The sequence below is a fragment of the Pseudopipra pipra genome, chromosome 4 (genome assembly GCF_036250125.1).
Source record: "Pseudopipra pipra isolate bDixPip1 chromosome 4, bDixPip1.hap1, whole genome shotgun sequence".
Lineage (NCBI taxonomy): Eukaryota > Metazoa > Chordata > Aves > Passeriformes > Pipridae > Pseudopipra > Pseudopipra pipra.
Genome location: NC_087552.1, coordinates 2,098,098 through 2,115,038, shown reverse-complemented (window position 1 = coordinate 2,115,038; position 16,941 = coordinate 2,098,098). Strand labels below are relative to the sequence as shown.

At 52.7% G+C, this 16,941-nt stretch overlaps 1 protein-coding gene and 1 long non-coding RNA gene across 7 annotated transcripts; both read left to right on the top strand.

Annotated features, from left to right (window-relative positions):
• Positions 1–248: 248 nt before the first annotated feature.
• Positions 249–9,905, top strand: LOC135413730 (uncharacterized). Of its 4 annotated transcripts, XM_064653764.1 has the most exons (7): positions 1,207–1,434; positions 1,727–1,828; positions 3,051–3,155; positions 3,280–3,586; positions 4,129–4,240; positions 4,561–4,690; positions 5,743–7,034. In XM_064653764.1, the coding sequence occupies exons 1-7, from the start codon at positions 1,426–1,428 to the stop codon at positions 5,755–5,757; spliced, it is 780 nt and encodes a 259-aa protein (XP_064509834.1). In that variant the 5' UTR covers positions 1,207–1,425; the 3' UTR covers positions 5,758–7,034. The 4 variants fall into 4 exon arrangements, 1 of the variants encoding a protein (XP_064509834.1); XR_010430362.1 differs by lacking the exons at positions 1,207–1,434; positions 3,280–3,586; positions 4,129–4,240; positions 4,561–4,690; positions 5,743–7,034 and adding exons at positions 249–685; positions 1,060–1,191; positions 7,270–7,284 and having other exon boundaries at positions 1,724–1,828; XR_010430364.1 differs by lacking the exons at positions 1,207–1,434; positions 1,727–1,828; positions 3,051–3,155; ... (1 more) ...; positions 4,129–4,240; positions 4,561–4,690 and adding exons at positions 4,996–5,218; positions 9,535–9,639; positions 9,764–9,905 and having other exon boundaries at positions 5,743–5,872.
• Positions 9,906–10,061: 156 nt separating this feature from the next.
• Positions 10,062–14,138, top strand: LOC135413734 (uncharacterized). Of its 3 annotated transcripts, XR_010430367.1 has the most exons (3): positions 10,062–10,727; positions 11,050–11,171; positions 12,984–14,138. It is a non-coding gene; the product is annotated as an uncharacterized LOC135413734 (long non-coding RNA). The 3 variants fall into 3 exon arrangements; XR_010430366.1 differs by lacking the exon at positions 10,062–10,727 and having other exon boundaries at positions 10,831–11,171; positions 13,002–14,138; XR_010430365.1 differs by lacking the exon at positions 10,062–10,727 and having other exon boundaries at positions 10,831–11,171.
• Positions 14,139–16,941: the final 2,803 nt, after the last annotated feature.

The following is a 16,941-nucleotide window of genomic DNA, read 5'->3' as shown; positions in this document are numbered from 1 at the left end:
CAGCCCCGCCCCGCTCCCCCCGCCCCGCAGGTGCCGCGCAGGGACCGCCCCGGCCCGGCCCCGCCCGGCCCCGCCCGCAGCCCTTTTACCGAGCGCGGCGGGGCCGGGGGAGGCTTTGGGGTGTGCGGGTCGGGAGGAGCCGGGGAGTGCCGTGGCCGTGATCCCGGGTGTCCGCGCCCGGCAGGGCCGTGTGTGCGCAGAGACCTTCGGGCACCCGCGGCACGGAGGGTGCGGAGCTCGGCCCGGGCTGTCCCGGCTGCGGCTCCGGCCGGGGGGGGCTGGAGCGGCCGCCCCCGGGCCGTGCCGGGAGCTCGGCTGTGCCCGGGCCGGGGCCTCTCCCGGAGGGATGTGCGGCACGGCGGGGAAAGCGCCTGGAGCTTTGTGTTGCGTACGCGAGTGTTTTCTCCCTGTCTTTGCACAGGTTCAGCTCTGCGGGAACTGCCCGGGGGGCTGCCGGCCAGAGCCCCCCGAGGATGGGGCTCCCCCCGAGCACGGGGCAAGCGCAGCCACCGGTGGGACCGGGTCAGCCTGCGGGAAGGTTTCCTGATTGCTCCCGTCCCCAAAGCAGCTGTGCCTCGTTCCCAGAGGTCCCGCCTGGGCAAGCCCGGCTCAGCACAGCACCGGGAGAGGCTGCACGGGAGGACGAGCCCGGCCAGGGGCAGGACACAGCCCAGCCCCGGGAGAGGTGACACGGCAGGGGATGTGTGGTGAGTGCTCTGACACGGGCTGGGCTGGGGGGCTGGGCTGGGGGTGTGCGGCAGGATTGGGCCCCTCGTGGCTTTGCGGAGGGGAGAGCGCCTTGTCCGCTGGGTTATGGACCGGGGGAGCCGGGGGGCGTTTAGGGGCGCCTTGTGCTGGGCGGCGGGGGCCGGGTAAGGTCCTTACCTGCCGGGTGACCCCGGGGGAGCCGTGGCAGGGCTGCGGGGCTGTTGCTCTCTGGGTGTCTCAGGATTTGCCTCGGAATCCCAAAGCCTTTCCCCGTGCAGGGTTATAAGGCAAAGACTGCTTTAACTTGGATTCTTGGTGCTGCATTAATGCTTTTTGCTCGTTCTGTGTCAGTTTGCAGCCTGGCTCGTGGTTTCCCCTGGTGCTGGGGAGTGGAGGCGAGTTGTGCTTCCTGCTGGGAGAGAGAAGGGCCTTGGGAAGCTGCTCCATGAGCCACAGCTGTGCCGAGCCCGGGAGTCTGTCCAGGTAAGAGCAGGGCTTATACTGCCAGTGAGGAGCTGGGTTCTGCTGTTGGAAGATAGAATATGCCCGTGCCTTTAAATGCAAGGACAGGCAGAAGCTGGGAGGGACCCTGAGCAGGTTTTAAAAGACCTTGACTGTGGGAGAAGTGTCCAGGAAAAATGATTCCTTTTTTGCCGGGAGGCAGTTTGCAAGGACAGGGGGGTTGCTGTGCTCTCTAGCAAAAATACTGCCCTTGGGATGTGCAGGGTGAGGAAATGTTGGCCCCGTGTGGGCTGGAGCAAAGGTGTGTGGGTGCCTGTGTGTGACACCCGTGGGTGTGCAGGAAGGGGGTTCTGGTGCCATTGGAGCTGCCAGGGAGCCAAAAGGAGCACAGTTGTCTGAAAAAGGTGAAAGCTCTGTTGGCCTCTGTTGACACCTGCACCAAAGGAGATGCAAATTTTCCCCCTCTTGGTTGCAGGCTTCACAAAGCTCCCAGGAAAGGAAGTTTTTAAGATTCCAACTCACCTTTATGCTAAAGGTTTCCTTGCTCTCTCAGCAGGATGTCGAGTGCCACCGTGTCCCTGAGGTTCCCCTTTCTGCTGTTGGGAGAGCACGAGGTGGATGGAGAGGATCCCCAGGCATCTGCAGGCACAAGGGACTGGTACAACTGCGATTTTCCTCCAGCCCTCGTGAGATGGACTTTGAGGGTACCATGGGTAATGTGCCAGCTCTCCTGCTGGAGTGTTTGTCTTCTGCTATATTTGAACACAAAGAGTAAAACTAAAGTCAGGTCTGTTCTGGAGTGTGTTACACTTGTGCAAAGCTCCTTCCCTCTGTTTATTTTCTGTTCTGGAAAGCACAGTCTGGGGTTCCTGGGCACTTCTTAAGTGATACCATGAAAGAAATATTGTATTGAAAGAGGAAAGGAGCTGTCTGTTTGAGATCATATGTTCTTGATAAAAGCTTTATGTTTTTTCACTCAGTAAGCCCTTAAAATATCTTACAGCATGCAGGAATGCCTGGCTTCTAAAACTCACCAATTGAGCGTTAGAGGCTTCTTTGAAGAGCTGAGTTGAGGCAGCAGAATTGGCCCCCAGGAGGGACTCTGTGCCTGCTCTCCCGTGGCTCCAAGGGATCTCTGGCCCTTCACGCCGGCACCGAGATTTTCTCGGGAAGGGCCTCAGATCCCCGGACCAGTCTGGGACACAGGCAAGATCCCCCTGCATTTTAGGACCAAATTGGGCCCCTGGAGGGACAGTGCTGTTGGTGCCCCCGGGTTGGGGCACCCCGAGGACTCCAGCGCGCACCGAAAGGATTATTCGGGGAGATCCTCGGGGTGCCCGGCCCTGGGGAGCTCAAAGCAAGGTCCCTGCAATGGATTCAGGCATTGCTGAGAGTATCCCAGGGGTACCTGTCCCTGCTAGACATGGAGCTCTCTAATGGACTGTAATTGGGTGATAAAAGTGGTGCTCCAAGTGCCAAAGCAGTGTGGGATTGGGATTAAGAACTGAGCAGTGATGGTCCAATTGGCTGTTTTCTCTGGAATGTAATGGTAAGAGCTACAGGAGTGCCAGGTGTGTGTTCCAGTCCCCACCATTTGGTTTGCACATGTCCTGGTCAGACACAGGTCCAACTTCCTCAATCCTTAACACAATAGGGGGAGAATGAAGGACTGGCAGTGTTAAGGTGATGGGTGTGACAGGGGTGAAACTGGGAAAACATTGGGGAATTCTTCAGGTTGTCTCTTTGCCAAACTCACCCAAACCTGTGCTAGGAAGGGATTGACTGGAAAAGTTGAGGCAGAAATGCAATTGAAAACTGGGGATATTGAAACTGTAATTGCTGAAACTAAATGTGTCAAAGCAGCAGCTCTTGTTGTGCAGGGAATAACTCCTGTCAGCAGCAAGGTCCCCACTGAAGTGGCAGCTGCAGTTGTTCCTGTGGTGTGGGACAGTGGAACTCCAGGAGAGTGGAAGAGGGCAGAACCTGTAGGTATTACCCCTAATGTGGGATCTCTATGGGTAAGGCAAACCCAGTATCCTTTAAAATCAGAATGCCAGCTTGGATTGGTTGCAGTAACAGCTGAATTTGCTCATCCTGGTTTGCTTGTAGGACATAAATGCAAGAACCTGCCAAGAAAACCAATGGCCAACATTATTGATGAGTGCAGGACCTGAGAGAACCCCCTTGAATGACAACCTTGAGGAGTTTCCAGTACTGGATTTAAAAGATGGCCTTTGCTGCATCTGCTTGAGCAAGGAAAGCCAAGAAACCTTTGCTTTGGCAGGAGAAAATCTGGAAAGCAGGAAGGAAGAAAAGCAGCCCCCTGACTCCTCCCTGAGCCCCAGACAGCCCATGAACTGCCTTGCTGGGAATGGTAGGACGGGATGGACTCTGGATTGCTCCCTCTGGATGTGTGGTAAGACTGTTCTGCCAACTTTTCAGAACAGCATGTAAAGCATTTTCTGCCTTGGCTAGATGGTGCAAGGGCAGCCTTTAAGGAGGTGAAGTATTCCCTGAGGAGAGCTCTGGGTCTGCCAGATGTCTCAGAACTGTTGGAATCATCTTTGGTGGGGAGGGCAAAGAAAGGCCAAGGTGTGCAGTGACCCCCCTGAGAAGGGACTTTGAGTTAATGGCATCCCTGCAAGTGAACTGTGTGGGCTGTTCCCCCTGTAGGGCAGGTGATAGTCCCAGCTAGTGATGGGGAAAATGGTTAAAAGGGAGCCCCAAAAGCTGGAAATCCTCCAGGAGGCTCTTGGCCAACAGAGTTTCCTGAGTTCTCCCTGCAAGAAGGACAGTGACAGCTTTTGAGTGCTGGTAGATCCTTTGAATAGATAGCCTTGAGTGTGTCCTTATTGCACCAGTAAGCCTTATCAAAGTCCCCATATTCCAGGAGATGTGCATATTAAAGGAAAAAATGGTCTTCCTAATCCTTTGTTGTCTTGAGGCTCTCCCCTGCAGGAACTCCAGGAACTCCTGGTGCCGCCTGGGCCGATGGATTGGACGCCCCAGCCCCTCCGTTCCTGCCCAGCCACTGGGTCCGTGTCCAGTGGTGGCACTGCCAGCCCTGCAGGTGAAGTGGGAAGGGCCTTTCCAGGTCTTGTGGGTCACATTTATAGCAGCTAAATTTGCAGAAAAAGGACCTGGGGTCTCTCCTTCTTGAGTTCAGAAAGCTCCTTTTGATTGGTGAGCAGAACAAAGTGGATCCTTCAGAGTTCCCATCCGTGTTTGTGTCTCAGCCTGTGTTAGGATTCAGGGCTGTAGCTGTTGTTGTCACTGAGGAGTCAAACTCTGCTTTAAATCATGAGACACTGGCCTAATGGCCCAGTGTCAGGAAAAAAGGGGAATGCTGCCTGAGTGTTGAGATGTAACAAGAGCTGATCCTTTTTGCAGTGGGATGTCGCCTGGAAAGTGCACAGAGCTGAGCCAAGGGATTGAAAGGGAGCAACCAAGGGAGGTGAAGAAAGAAGGAAGAAGGGAAGTGAGGCAGCAGGCAAGCAGCAGCAAGTTGCTGTGTAAGCAGGTGAGTTGTGTTGAGGTTCCTAAGGCAGGCACTGAGGACTTTGAGGGCTCCAGACAGAGCAGACCTGGGAAGGCCCTCGGTGAAGCCCCTTGGAAACCTTGTAAGATTCGGTGTGTATGGTAATAAGTGTTGGAGAATGTCCTGAATGTAGAACAGGAATGCAGGGAAGGAAAATGAACCCTCCTGTAATGCTGCCATATCAGCTTCAGTGGAGATAGCTCTGTGTGCCCTTTTGGAGCTGATTGCCAGGGCACCTGGTGGGCTGGAATGATTCAAGAGCATGGGAATACAAGATTGCCTGGCTTCTGAAACTCACCATCTGAGTCTCAGAGGTCCCTGTAAGAAATTTTAGGTAACACCTGAACTTCTAGTGTGTACTTCTGAGTTCCGTTGGAAAGAGATTGTCCAGGGAACAGCAATGTTTCTCATTCCAGGAAGTTGCGCTTGATGAACTTCCCCTCTGAGCTGATGCCCTTGGCAGGAGAAGTGCTCAGCAAGGAGGCTCTTTGCTCCTAGGCAGGAAGAAAGGTCAGTGCCCTTCCTCCCCAAGGCCCAGCCCAGCAGGGCTGGCAGGAGCTGCTGGTGTGGCTGCTCTTTGGGTTCTCAGCTGTGCCTGTGGGGTGGTGACATCGTGTTCCTGCCTGTGCTCCAGGGCAGCCAAAAGCCCCAGCCCAGCCCCTGGGCCTTTTGGGAGCCTGAGCTATTGCAGCACTGGGGATGGCTTTGGTTTCCTTCTTTCCTCAGAGTACAAGTGTGTGGGGGAGTCTGTGATCTCCCTGGTTTTTGTATCATAAATGGAACTTGTAAAGAAGTTCACCTTGTGTAGTTTACCAACTGACTTGGCTGGGTTGAACCAACAGTGGCAGATTGTTGTAGTGTGCAGGTTATTGTTTGTGTCTGAGTAGTTTGGTGTTTATTTGCCAAGGGAGGCTGTGGAATGTTATGGTATTTTTGTCCCAATATTTGGAGGCAGTTCCCTGGATTAGATGATTTCTGCGTTGCTCCCTGGTGTCTAAGTTGTGAGGTGTACTAAGAACTGGTGGTTTTTGCAGTGGGATGTACCCTAGAAACTCCATGGAGCTGAGCCAAGGGATTTAGAGAAACTAAGCAAGCGAAGTAAAGAAAGAATGAAGAAGGGAACTGAGAGAGCAGCCAAGCAGCACCAAGTTCCTCTACAACCAGGTGAGTTGTCTTGAAGTTGACAAGGTGGTCACTTAGAACTTTGGGGGCTCCAGGCACAGGTGACCACCAGACACCTCTGATGGAGCCCCTCAGAGACCTTATAAGGGTTTGTGTGTATGGAAACAGGTGTTGGGGATGTCCTGAATATGGAACAGGAATGCAGGGAAGGAAAAAGAACCCTCCTGTAATGTTGACCCCTGCCATCAGCTGCAGTGGAGACACCTCCGTGTGCCCTTTGGGAGCTGATTGCCAGGACACCCGTCGGGCTGGGATCATGGCAGGGTGTTGTAAGCAAGGAATGCCTGGCTTCTAAAACTCACCAGTTGAGCGTTAGAGGCTTCTTTGAAGAGCTGAGTTGAGGCAGCAGAATTGGCCCCCAGGAGGGACTCTGTGCCTGCTCTCCCGTGGCTCCAAGGGATCTCTGGCCCTTCACGCCGGCACCGAGATTTTTCTCGGGAAGGGCCTCAGATCCCCGGACCAGTCTGGGACACAGGCAAGATCCCCCTGCATTTTAGGACCAAATTGGCCCCCCTGGAGGGACAGTGCTGTTGGTGCCCCCGGGTTGGGGCACCCCGAGGACTCCAGCGCGCACCGAAAGGATTATTCGGGGAGATCCTCGGGGTGCCCGGCCCTGGGGAGCTCAAAGCAAGGTCCCTGCAATGGATTCAGGCATTGCTGAGAGTATCCCAGGGGTCCCTGTCCCTGCTAGACATGGAGCTCTCTAATGGACTGTAATTGGGTGATAAAAGTGGTGCTCCAAGTGCAAAAGAAGTGTGGGATTGGGATTAAGAACTGAGCAGTGATGGTCCAATTGGCTGTTTTCTCTGGAATGTAATGGTAAGAGCTGCAGGAGTGCCAGGTGTGTGTTCCAGTCCCCAGCATTTGGTTTGCACATGTCCTGATCAGACACAGGTCCAACTTCCTCAATCCTTAACACAACAGAGGGAGAATGAAGGACTGGCAGTGTTAAGGTGATTGGTGTGACAGGGGTGAAACTGGGAAAACATTGGGGAATTCCTCAGTTGGTCTATTTGCCAAATTCGTCCAAACCTCTGCTCGGAAGAGATTGAGTGGAAAAGTTGAGGCAGAAATGAAATGGAAAAGTGAGGATACTGAAACTGTAATTGCTGAAACTAAATGTGTCCAAGCAGCAGCTCTTGTTGTGCAGGGAATAACTCCTGTCAGCACCAAGGTCCTGACTGAAGTGGCAGCTGCAGTTGTTCCTGTGGTGTGGGCCAGTGGAATTCCAGGAGAGTGGAAGAGGGCAGAACCTGTAGGTATTAACCCTAATATGCGATCTATATGGGTAAGGCCAAGCCAGTGTCCTTTAAAATCAGAATGCCAGCTTGGATTGGTTGCAGTAACAGCTAAATTTGCTCATCCTGGTTTGCCTGTAGGACGTGAATGCAAGAACCTGCCAAGAAAACCAATAGCAAAGATGATTGATGAGTGCAGGGCCTGAGAGAAGCACCTTGAATGACAACCTCGAGCTGTTTCCAGTATTGGATTTAAAAGATGGCCTTTGCTGCATCTCCTTGAGCAAGGAAAGCCAGGATACCTTTGCTTTGGAAGGAGAAAATCTGGAAAGCAGGAAGGAAGAAAAGCAGCCCCCTGACTCCTCCTTGAGCCCCAGACAGCCCATGAACTGCCTTGCTGGGAATCGTAGGATGGGGTGGACTCTGGATTTCTCCCTCTGGATGTGTGGTAAGACTGTTCTGCCAACTTTTCAGAACAGCCTGTAAGCATTTGCTGCCTTGGCTAGATGGTGCAAGGGCAGCCTTTAAGCAGCTGAAGCATTCCCTGAGGAGAGCTCTGGGTCTGCCAGATGTCTCAGAAGTGTTGGAAGCATCTTTGGTGGGGAGGGCAAAGAAAGGACAAGGTGTGCAGTGACCCCCCTGAGAAGGGACTTTGAGTTAATGGCATCACTGCAAGTGAACTGTGTGGGCTGTTCCCCCTGTAGGGCAGGTGATAGTCCCAGCTACAGTGATGGGGAAAAACAGTTAAAAGGGAGCCCCAAAAGCTGGAAACTGCCCTGGAGGCTCTTGGCCAACAGAGTTTCCTGAGTTCCCCCTGCAAGAAGGACAGTGATAGCTTCTGAGTGCTGGTAGATCCTTTGAATAGATAGCCTTGAGTGTGTCCTTGTTGCACCAGTAGGCTTTGTCCAACTCCCCATATTCCAGGAGATATACATATTGAAGTTTAAAATGATCCTTTTCCTAATCCTTTGTTGTCTTGAGGCTCTCCCCTCAGGAACTCCAGGAACTCCTGGTGCCGCCTGGGCCGATGGATTGGACGCCCCAGCCCCTCCGTTCCTGCCCAGCCACTGGGTCCGTGTCCAGTGGTGGCACTGCCAGCCCTGCAGGTGAAGAGGCCTTTCCAGGTCTTGTGGGTCACATTTATGGTAGTTGGCATTGCAGAAAGGACCTGGGCTCTCTTCTTCTTGAGTTCAGAAAGCTCCTTTTGGTTGGTGAGCAGGACAAAATGGATCCTTCAGAGTTCCCATCCGTGTTTGTGTCTCAGCCTGTGTTAGGATTCAGGGCTGTCAGTTGTTGTTGTCACTGAGGAGTCAAACTCTGCTTTAAATCATGAGACACTGGCCTGATGGCCAAGTGTCAGGAAAAAAGGGGGAATGCTGTCTGAGTGTTAAGATGTAACAAGAGCTGATCCTTTTTGCAGTGGGATGTAGCCTGGAACGTGCACAGAGCTGAGCCAAGGGATTGAAAGGGACCAAGCAAGGGAGGTGAAGAAAGAAGGAAGAAGGGAAGTGAGGCAGCAGGCAAGCAGCACCAAGTTGCTGTGTAAGCAGGTGAGTTGTCTTGAGGTTCCTAAGGCAGGCACTGAGGACTTTGAGGGCTCCAGACAGAGCAGACCTGGGAGGGCCCTCGGTGAAGCCCCTTGGAAACCTTGTAAGGGTAGGTGTGTATGGTAATAAGTGTTGGAAAATGTCCTGAGTATGGAATAGGAATGCAGGGAAGGAAAATGAATCCTCCTGTAATGCTGCCATATCAGCTGCAGTGGAGATAGGTCTGTGTGCCCTTTGGGAGCTGATTGCCAGGGCACCTGGTGGGCTGGAATGATTCAAGAGCATAGGAATAAAAGATTTCCTGGCTTCTAAAACTCACCAGCTGAGTCTTAGAGTTTACTTTGAAGAGCTGTTTTCAGGCAGCAGAATTGGCCCTGCAGGAGGGACTCTGTGCCTGCTCTCCCGTGGCTCCAAGGGATCTCTGGCCCTTCACGCCGGCACCGAGATTTTTCTCGGGAAGGGCCTCAGATCCCCGGACCAGTCTGGGACACAGGCAAGATCCCCCTGCATTTTAGGACCAAATTGGGCCCCCTGGAGGGACAGTGCTGTTGGTGCCCCCCGGGTTGGGGCACCCCGAGGACTCCAGCGCGCACCGAAAGGATTATTCGGGGAGATCCTCGGGGTGCCCGGCCCTGGGGAGCTCAAAGCAAGGTCCCTGCAATGGATTCAGGCATTGCTGAGAGTATCCCAGGGGTCCCTGTCCCTGCTAGACATGGAGCTCTCTAAAGGACTGTAATTGGGTGATAAAAGTGGTGCTCCAAGTGCAAAAGAAGGGTGGGATTGGGATTAAGAAAGTGAGGATATTGAAACTGTAATTGCTGAAACTAAATGTGTCCAAGCAGCAGCTCTTGTTGTGCAGGGAATAACTCCTGTCAGCAGCAAGGTCCTGACTGAAGTGGCAGCTGCAGTTGTTCCTGTTGTGTGGGCCAGTGGACTTCCAGGAGGGTGGAAGAGGGCAGAACCTGTAGCTATTACCCCTAATGTGGGATCTCTATGGGTAAGGCCAAGCCAGTATCCTTTAAAATCAGAGTGCCAGCTTGGATTGGTTGCAGTAACAGCTGAATTTGCTCATCCTGGTTTGCTTGTAGGACGTGAATGCAAGAACCTGCCAAGAAAACCAATGGCCAAGATGATTGATGAGTGCAGGACCTGAGAGAAGCACCTTGAATGACAACCTCAAGCTGTTTCCAGTACTGGATTGAAGAGATGGCCTTTGCTGCATCTCCTTGAGCAAGGAAAGCCAAGAAACCTTTGCTTTGGCAGGAGAAAATGGGGAAAGCAAGAAGGAAGAAAAGCAGCCCCCTGACTCCTCCCTGAGCCCCAGACAGCCCATGAACTGCCTTGCTGGGAAAGGTAGGACGGGATGGACTCTGGATTGTTCCCTCTGGATGTGTGGTAAGACTGTTATGCCAACTTTTAAGAATAGCATGTAAAGCATTTTCTGCCTTGGCTAGATGGTGCAAGGGCAGCCTTTAAGCAGCTGAAGCATTCCCTGAGGAGAGCTCTGGGTCTGCCATATGTCTCAGAAGTGTTGGAAGCATCTTTGGTGGGGAGGGCAAACAAAGGCCAAGGTGTGCAGTGACCCCCCTGAGAAGGGACTTTGAGTTAATGGCATTCCTGCAAGTGAACTTTGTGGGCTGTTCCCTCTGTAGGGCAGGTGATAGTCCCAGCTACAGTGATGGGGAAAAACAGTTAAAAGGGAGCCCCAAAAGCTGGAAATTGCCCTGGAGGCTCTTGGCCAACAGAGTTTCCTGAGTTCTCCCTGCAAGAAGGATAGTGATAGCTTTTGAGTGCTGGTAGATCCTTTGAATAGATAGCCTTGAGTGTGTCCTTGTTGCACCAGTAGGCCTTGTCAAATTCCCCATATTGCAGGGGATATACATGTTAAAGTTAAAAATGATCTTCCTAATCCTTTGTTGTCTTGAGGCTCTCCCCTGCAGGAACTCCAGGAACTCCTGGTGCCGCCTGGGCCGATGGATTGGATGCCCCAGCCCCTCCGTTCCTGCCCAGCCACTGGGTCCGTGTCCAGTGGTGGCACTGCCAGCCCTGCAGGTGAAGTGGGAAGGGCCTTTCCAGGTCTTGTGGGTCACATTTATAGCAGTGGACATGGCAGAAAAAGGACCTGGGCTCTCTTCTTCTTGAGTTCAGAAAGCTCCTTTTGGTTGGTGAGCAGGACAAAATGGATCCTTCAGAGTTCCCATCCGTGTTTGTGTCTCAGCCTGTGTTAGGATTCAGGGCTGTCAGTTGTTGTTGTCACTGAGGAGTCAAACTCTGCTTTAAATCATGAGACACTGGCCTGATGGCCAAGTGTCAGGAAAAAAGGGGGAATGATATCTGAGTGTTGAGATGTAACAAGAGCTGATCCTTTTTGCAGTGGGATGTAGCCTGGAAAGTGCACAGAGCTGAGCCAAGGGATTGAAAGGGACCAACCAAGGGAGGTGAAGGAAGAAGAGAGTGAGGCAGCAGGCAAGCAGCACCACGTTGCTGTGTAAGCAGGTGAGTTGTGTTGAGGTTCCTCAGGCAGGCACTGAGGACTTTGAGGGCTCCAGACAGAGCAGACCTGGGAAGGCCCTCGGTGAAGCCCCTTGGAAACCTTATAATGGTAGGTGTGTATGGTAATAAGTGTTAGAAAATGTCCTGAGTATAGAATAGGAATGCAGGGAAGGAAAATGAACCCTCCTGTGATGCTGCCATATCAGCTGCAGTGGAGATAGGTCTGTGTGCCCTTTGGGACCTGATTGCCAGGGCACCTGGTGGGCTGGAATGATTCAAGAGCATAGGAATAAAAGATTTCCTGGCTTCTAAAACTTACTGGCTGAGTCTTAAAGGCTTCTTTGAAGAGCTGGTTTCAGGCAGCAGAATTGGCCCCCAGGAGGGACTCTGTGCCTGCTCTCCCGTGGCTCCAAGGGATCTCTGGCCCTTCACGCCGGCACCGAGATTTTCTCGGGAAGGGCCTCAGATCCCCGGACCAGTCTGGGACACAGGCAAGATCCCCCTGCATTTTAGGACCAAATTGGGCCCCCTGGAGGGACAGTGCTGTTGGTGCCCCCCGGGTTGGGGCACCCTGAGGACTCCAGCGCGCTCCGAAAGGATTATTCGGGGAGATCCTCGGGGTGCCCGGCCCTGGGGAGCTCAAAGCAAGGTCCCTGCAATGGATTCAGGCATTGCTGAGAGTATCCCAGGGGTCCCTGTCCCTGCTAGACATGGAGCTCTCTAATGGACTGTAATTGGGTGATAAAAGTGGTGCTCCAAGTGCCAAAGCAGTGTGGGGTTGGGATTAAGAAATGAGCAGTGATGGTCCAATTGGCTGTTTTCTCTGGAATGTAATGGTAAGAGCTGCAGGAGTGCCAGGTGTGTGTTCCAGTCCCCAGCATTTGGTTTGCACCTGTCCTGCTCAGACACAGGTCCAACTTCCTCAGTCCTTAACCCAATAGAAGGAGTGTGGCTTTAAAAGGCACAGACTCTGTTTCGGTGGTATAAGAAAGACGAAGACCTTTATTATGACAATGCATAAGCTTATATACCCCAGGCAGAACAATAGGTAGTTCAAGCAGAACAGTTGGTGATCTACTTATGCTTACTTTTTCAAGTCTACATAATCCAGCCTCTGTTTTAATAGATACAAATAACTACATATCTTAGCCACCAACGTCCTTCTTGCAGTCTTGTAGCTTCTTCTTCTGTGTCTTCTTTGTCCTGCTTTCCATTCCCACGGCTTTCTGCCAGCTAGTGGAACAATGTCCACTGTCCTGGGCCCGAGGGAGGTGACAGTGTTCACCTCCTTAATTCCCCTTCTTTTTTTACAAATAAAACAGCCTTTAATGCTTTGTTTATAGTTGGTTGATTGCATTGCATCAAGCATGGCAAGCATATTGCAATACACAGAAAGATCCTCACACCGGCCCATCCCATCTTTACTATGGATTTAACCCGTGCTGATATTCCCCAACTATTCAGCATGTTTTCCAGGTAATCCCAGCTCTCCTTAACCTGCAGCTTTGCAACTCCCTTTTGCAACTGTTGGATGCACTGTGAATAGACTCCCAATGATCAGACAAATTCATACCACACCTTCCTTGAAATTCTTTACATTCATGTCCCTGAGCCAATAGTAAAAAGTCAATTGTAGCTCTATTCTGTAACACAGCAGGTCTGACTGAATTAACATCCACAGGCAGTTCACTTAGTACCTTGCATGTTGCATTTGTTTGCTTTGCAAGACAGCATCCTAATTTGTTTCTTGTAGCTTTTGCTGTTCCTACAAGGGCAAATAGTGAAGCAAAAATTCGGGGTGCTTTATCCCCATAGGTTCCCCTCTCGTCACAGGCTGCAGCAAAAGCAGGAGTAGAGCATCCCTTTGGTCTCGCCCCAGCAGTGTGTGCAGGAGAACATCAGGAACATTGGGGACCATACAGGTCAGTCTTGCCCCAGCAGTGTGTGCAGGAGAACATCAGGAACATTGGGGACCATACAGGTCAGGTGTCCAATTGTGCAAGGCTCTCTGACTGCACGTGTTGGAATTCCTGGCCATGCCCTGTCTCCACAAAGAAGAAATTCCTTTTGGAAGACTGTGGGGTTTGGTCAGACTGACTGAATGGTTTCCACTCCTGTGTCGTTGCACCACAGTGACTCATTTCTATGCGTGTCACCGTAGGCATTGTTCCCTGCTTCTCATGGCTTGTCCAGGAGATGGAATTCCAGTGCTACACAATAGATGGCTCGTGGTGCTCCCAAAAGGAGCCTTTCTGTCTTCAGGGCAAGTTCTGGTGCCCCTGGAGCTGTTGGGAGAAGCAAAGGGGTGGCAGTGAGAGGCCTGGAATGATGTTGCTGTAGCACAGACATTGTTCCCTGGCAGGTTCCTGGCTTGGATTCCTTGGCTGCCACTTGGCAAGGCCTGGAAGGGCCTCAGTTGTGTAGGGAACCAAACATGGAATGGGAAAGCAAAGGGGGGGAGGTTCTGGTTTCAGAAGGGATCATTGCCTTCTCTTTCTGAAGGGACAGTGAGCTGGTCCAACTGTGGCAAGAAGAGCAAGTGGGCTGTGAAGGTTTGGAGCAGTCTGCAAGGTTCCTCATGCCCAAAGGAAGTGCAGCCATGGGAGAGTCAGGAATACTGACAAGTGCCCCAGTTCTGGTGAAGCTCAACTGTGTAAAACACTTATGGAGCTAAAATTCCACAGCACTGAGCTATTGGGTCCCAAATAATAGTGAAGAGAGAGGCAGAAACTCCCCCTGCTGCTGGGGCTGAACTGTCTGCAGTGACTGGGCAGGACTTGGCCCTGATGCCTGAGTGCTCTCCAACCCCCCCAGGCTCGATCCCAGCTGTCAGCCCCTGGCTCCATAACTTGAGAAGAGGGTGTTCCTGCAAGCCCAGCTGCTGTGTTGGTGGTCCTGGGGGCACCTCCTGCCCTGGCCTGCTGTGAATGTGTTTGTGTTGTAGCTCAATAAAGTCCCTTTCAGTGGTGATTGTGTCATTTTTGTGTCAGTTCCTCTCCCCTCTTGCCCTGCCCCAGTGGTTGCATCACTGGCTTGTGCCTAAATGAACTCTTCCCCTGCAGCAATTCCCTGCTGCTCTCAGAGAGGGTGGAGTTGAGGTCTCTGAGCAAAGGGAAAAAGGATCCATCCAAGGCAGGCCAGTGCTCCCCCCCTGCATTCCTCCAGCCTCCCGTGTTTCCAGTTCCCATCCCTGCTGGACACAGAGCCTGTTCCCAAACAACCCCTGTTCCTGTTCTCTCTCTGTGTCTCCCCTCACACCTCCCCTCCTATAATCTCCAGCTACCCAGGCCCCTGTTTTTGAGGGGCATTCCTGGGCTGCTGCCCCCCCATTCTTTATAAATGAAGTGCCAAGAGCCCCAAGTGCAGAGAGGTCTGCAGGGAAGAAGTGCCCAGAGCTGCCTGTGCCTGCCTGAGTTCCTGCAGTTCTCCTTCCTGTTCTCCCCTGGACTGGAGAGACCTGCCTGCCCTGGGTTTATTGGAGCAGAGGGAAGTGATTAAGTTTGTCCAGAAGGGATGTTCACAGACATGTTTTCTGACAGGCAGTGCCATTTTCCTTTTGCCTTTCCCAGGTTTTTCCAAGTGCTGCCCAGCACAGGGATCCGTGTGCTGGGACAGTGATTGGCAGCAGGAAGGGGAGCCTTGGCCTCACCTGCCCAGCTCAGGTGGGTGGCACAGAATGGGGGTGGGCTGGCAAGGCATGAACTCATTTCTGAGTTCTGGAGTGCCTTGAATCCTTTCCCTGTCAGGTTTCTCTCTGTCATTTCCTGGAGTCCAGCATCCCAGATGTCTCTTCCTTTGCCCAAAGTCCAATGGCAGAAAATCAACCGCCTCCCAAGGGGGTTTGGAATGAAAATGATGCTGATCAAATAGGGCAAGGAATGCAATAAGAAAAACGAACCTTCTTTTAATGCCTGAAGCAGATAGGAATGAAAATGCTGGAAAAGGTCCCATCTTATTTGTTGTCCCCCCTGGATTTTTCATGGCTAAAACTCTCTAGTGAGCAATTGAAGAGAAGGGTGAAGGGCAGGAGCCTTTGACTTGCCCAGTGCCCTTAATTGCCTTGTTCTCCTCTCTTCCAGGCCAGGCCAAAGCCCTGATCCAGCCCAGCTCTGCCAAGTGCCCTGGGCTGGGAGCAGCCAAAGGCAAGAGGCTGCAGCCCCGCCGGCCGGGCTGGGGGCTCCTGGTGCTGCCCGTGGGGTGGGGTAAGTCAGAGGGACACGTTTCTCTCCTCCTGGTGTTGGCATTTGCTCCCTGGGCACTGGCTCTGTTTCCCACTGCAGGCTGGTCCTTGCCCTGTGTGCTGGGAAGGGTGGAGAGGAAGGGCTGAAGGGCCAGGTGAGTGTGGGGTCCCCGAGCTGTGGGGTTGGGCTGTGCTGAGAGGGGCAGGTGGGTCCCCGTTGGTGAGCCTCAGCCTTGGTTTGGGGGTTCAGGAGCCCGGGGGGCCGAGCTGGGGGGTGTTTGCAGCTCTGCCAGGGCTGGAGCTGGGCTGGGCCATGGGACAGACCCAGGGGAGCTGGGGGAGGGTTTGGGACTGCTGGGAGGGAAAGGAGGGATGGATGGGCTGGATGGAGCCACGGGCGTGTGCTCCTGGGAACACACTTGTCCAGGGCGCTGGGATCCGGGTCAAACTCCAGTTCCCCTCGTGTCCAGGGATGCAGGGTCTGAGGGATTGGATTTCTCTGGGCGTTTGCAGGAGACCAGGAATGAGAGGAAACACGGTGCCAGAGCTGTGTCCCGGTGGGTTGCATTTCCCTGTGAGGACAGAGAGCCTGTGGGCTGAGGTGAGATCGCTGTGAGTGTTGGGATGAGCATTCCAAGGAACGGGGAGCTTGGAATTCCAAGTGCTGATGGAACCATCACCTTAGGTATGTTTAGTTTGTGTCCCAGCAGAAACCCAAGTCATTCATTTGTAACAGAGGGAAAATGATTGGTAATTGTTTCTGATTTGTGTGGAATTTCCTTTGGAATGATCAACCAGAGTGTATCAGTGCAAAGCATCTTTTTGTGTCTTCTGTTTGTTTATTTGTTTGTTTGTAATTTCCTCTCTGGCTTCAATGAGTTTGGTGTGCTCCTGTTAAGGAAGCAGCCTGTTTTTATCTTGAAATTTGGGGTGGTTTGGTTTGTTTAGGTTTTTTTTCCCTCCACTGACTCGGGCCTTCTGTGCATAGTCCATGTTGTCCTACAGGACTGTTCTGGTTCTGGGTCAGAGAGAGAGAAGGGAAGTGGCTTTTCCTCATCTGGAATGTTTCCAAGCAGAAGTGGGACATCGTTCTGCCCCTCCCCAAAGCACTGCAGGCACCTGGGAGTAGCTCAGGGCTGGCCCAGTTCTCTGAGACAGACCCATGGGGGAGAGGTTTAAGTATTAATCACATCTCTGGTGTCCCTTGGTTGCAAAGATTGGGTCCTACACTCCCAGAGTGCTAAGGAAAACAAGGAATTCCTGTTCTTCATGGCAAACCTTCTGCTATTGCTTGTGCAGTGTTTGGGTTCTGTTGTCTGCATTCCTGTCCAGGATCTTTCCAAGAGAACCTGTTAGAAATGTAGAGGTAGGATTAGAATTTGGGTCTGTTGCCTACCCAACTGCCTCCAAGTCCTGATGGACTGGAGTGATGAGTGCTCTCAACCCAGGGTATTTCTTAATATTGTGTGGCTTTCCCTCAGCTGTGGGTGAGGAATTGTGCAAGCAAGGCCTGTGTGCCCGTGGGTGTCTCCCGTGTGTGTCCGTGTGGCAGGGCTGGGACAAGGACTCGTGCAGGGACCCAGCTGGCACTGG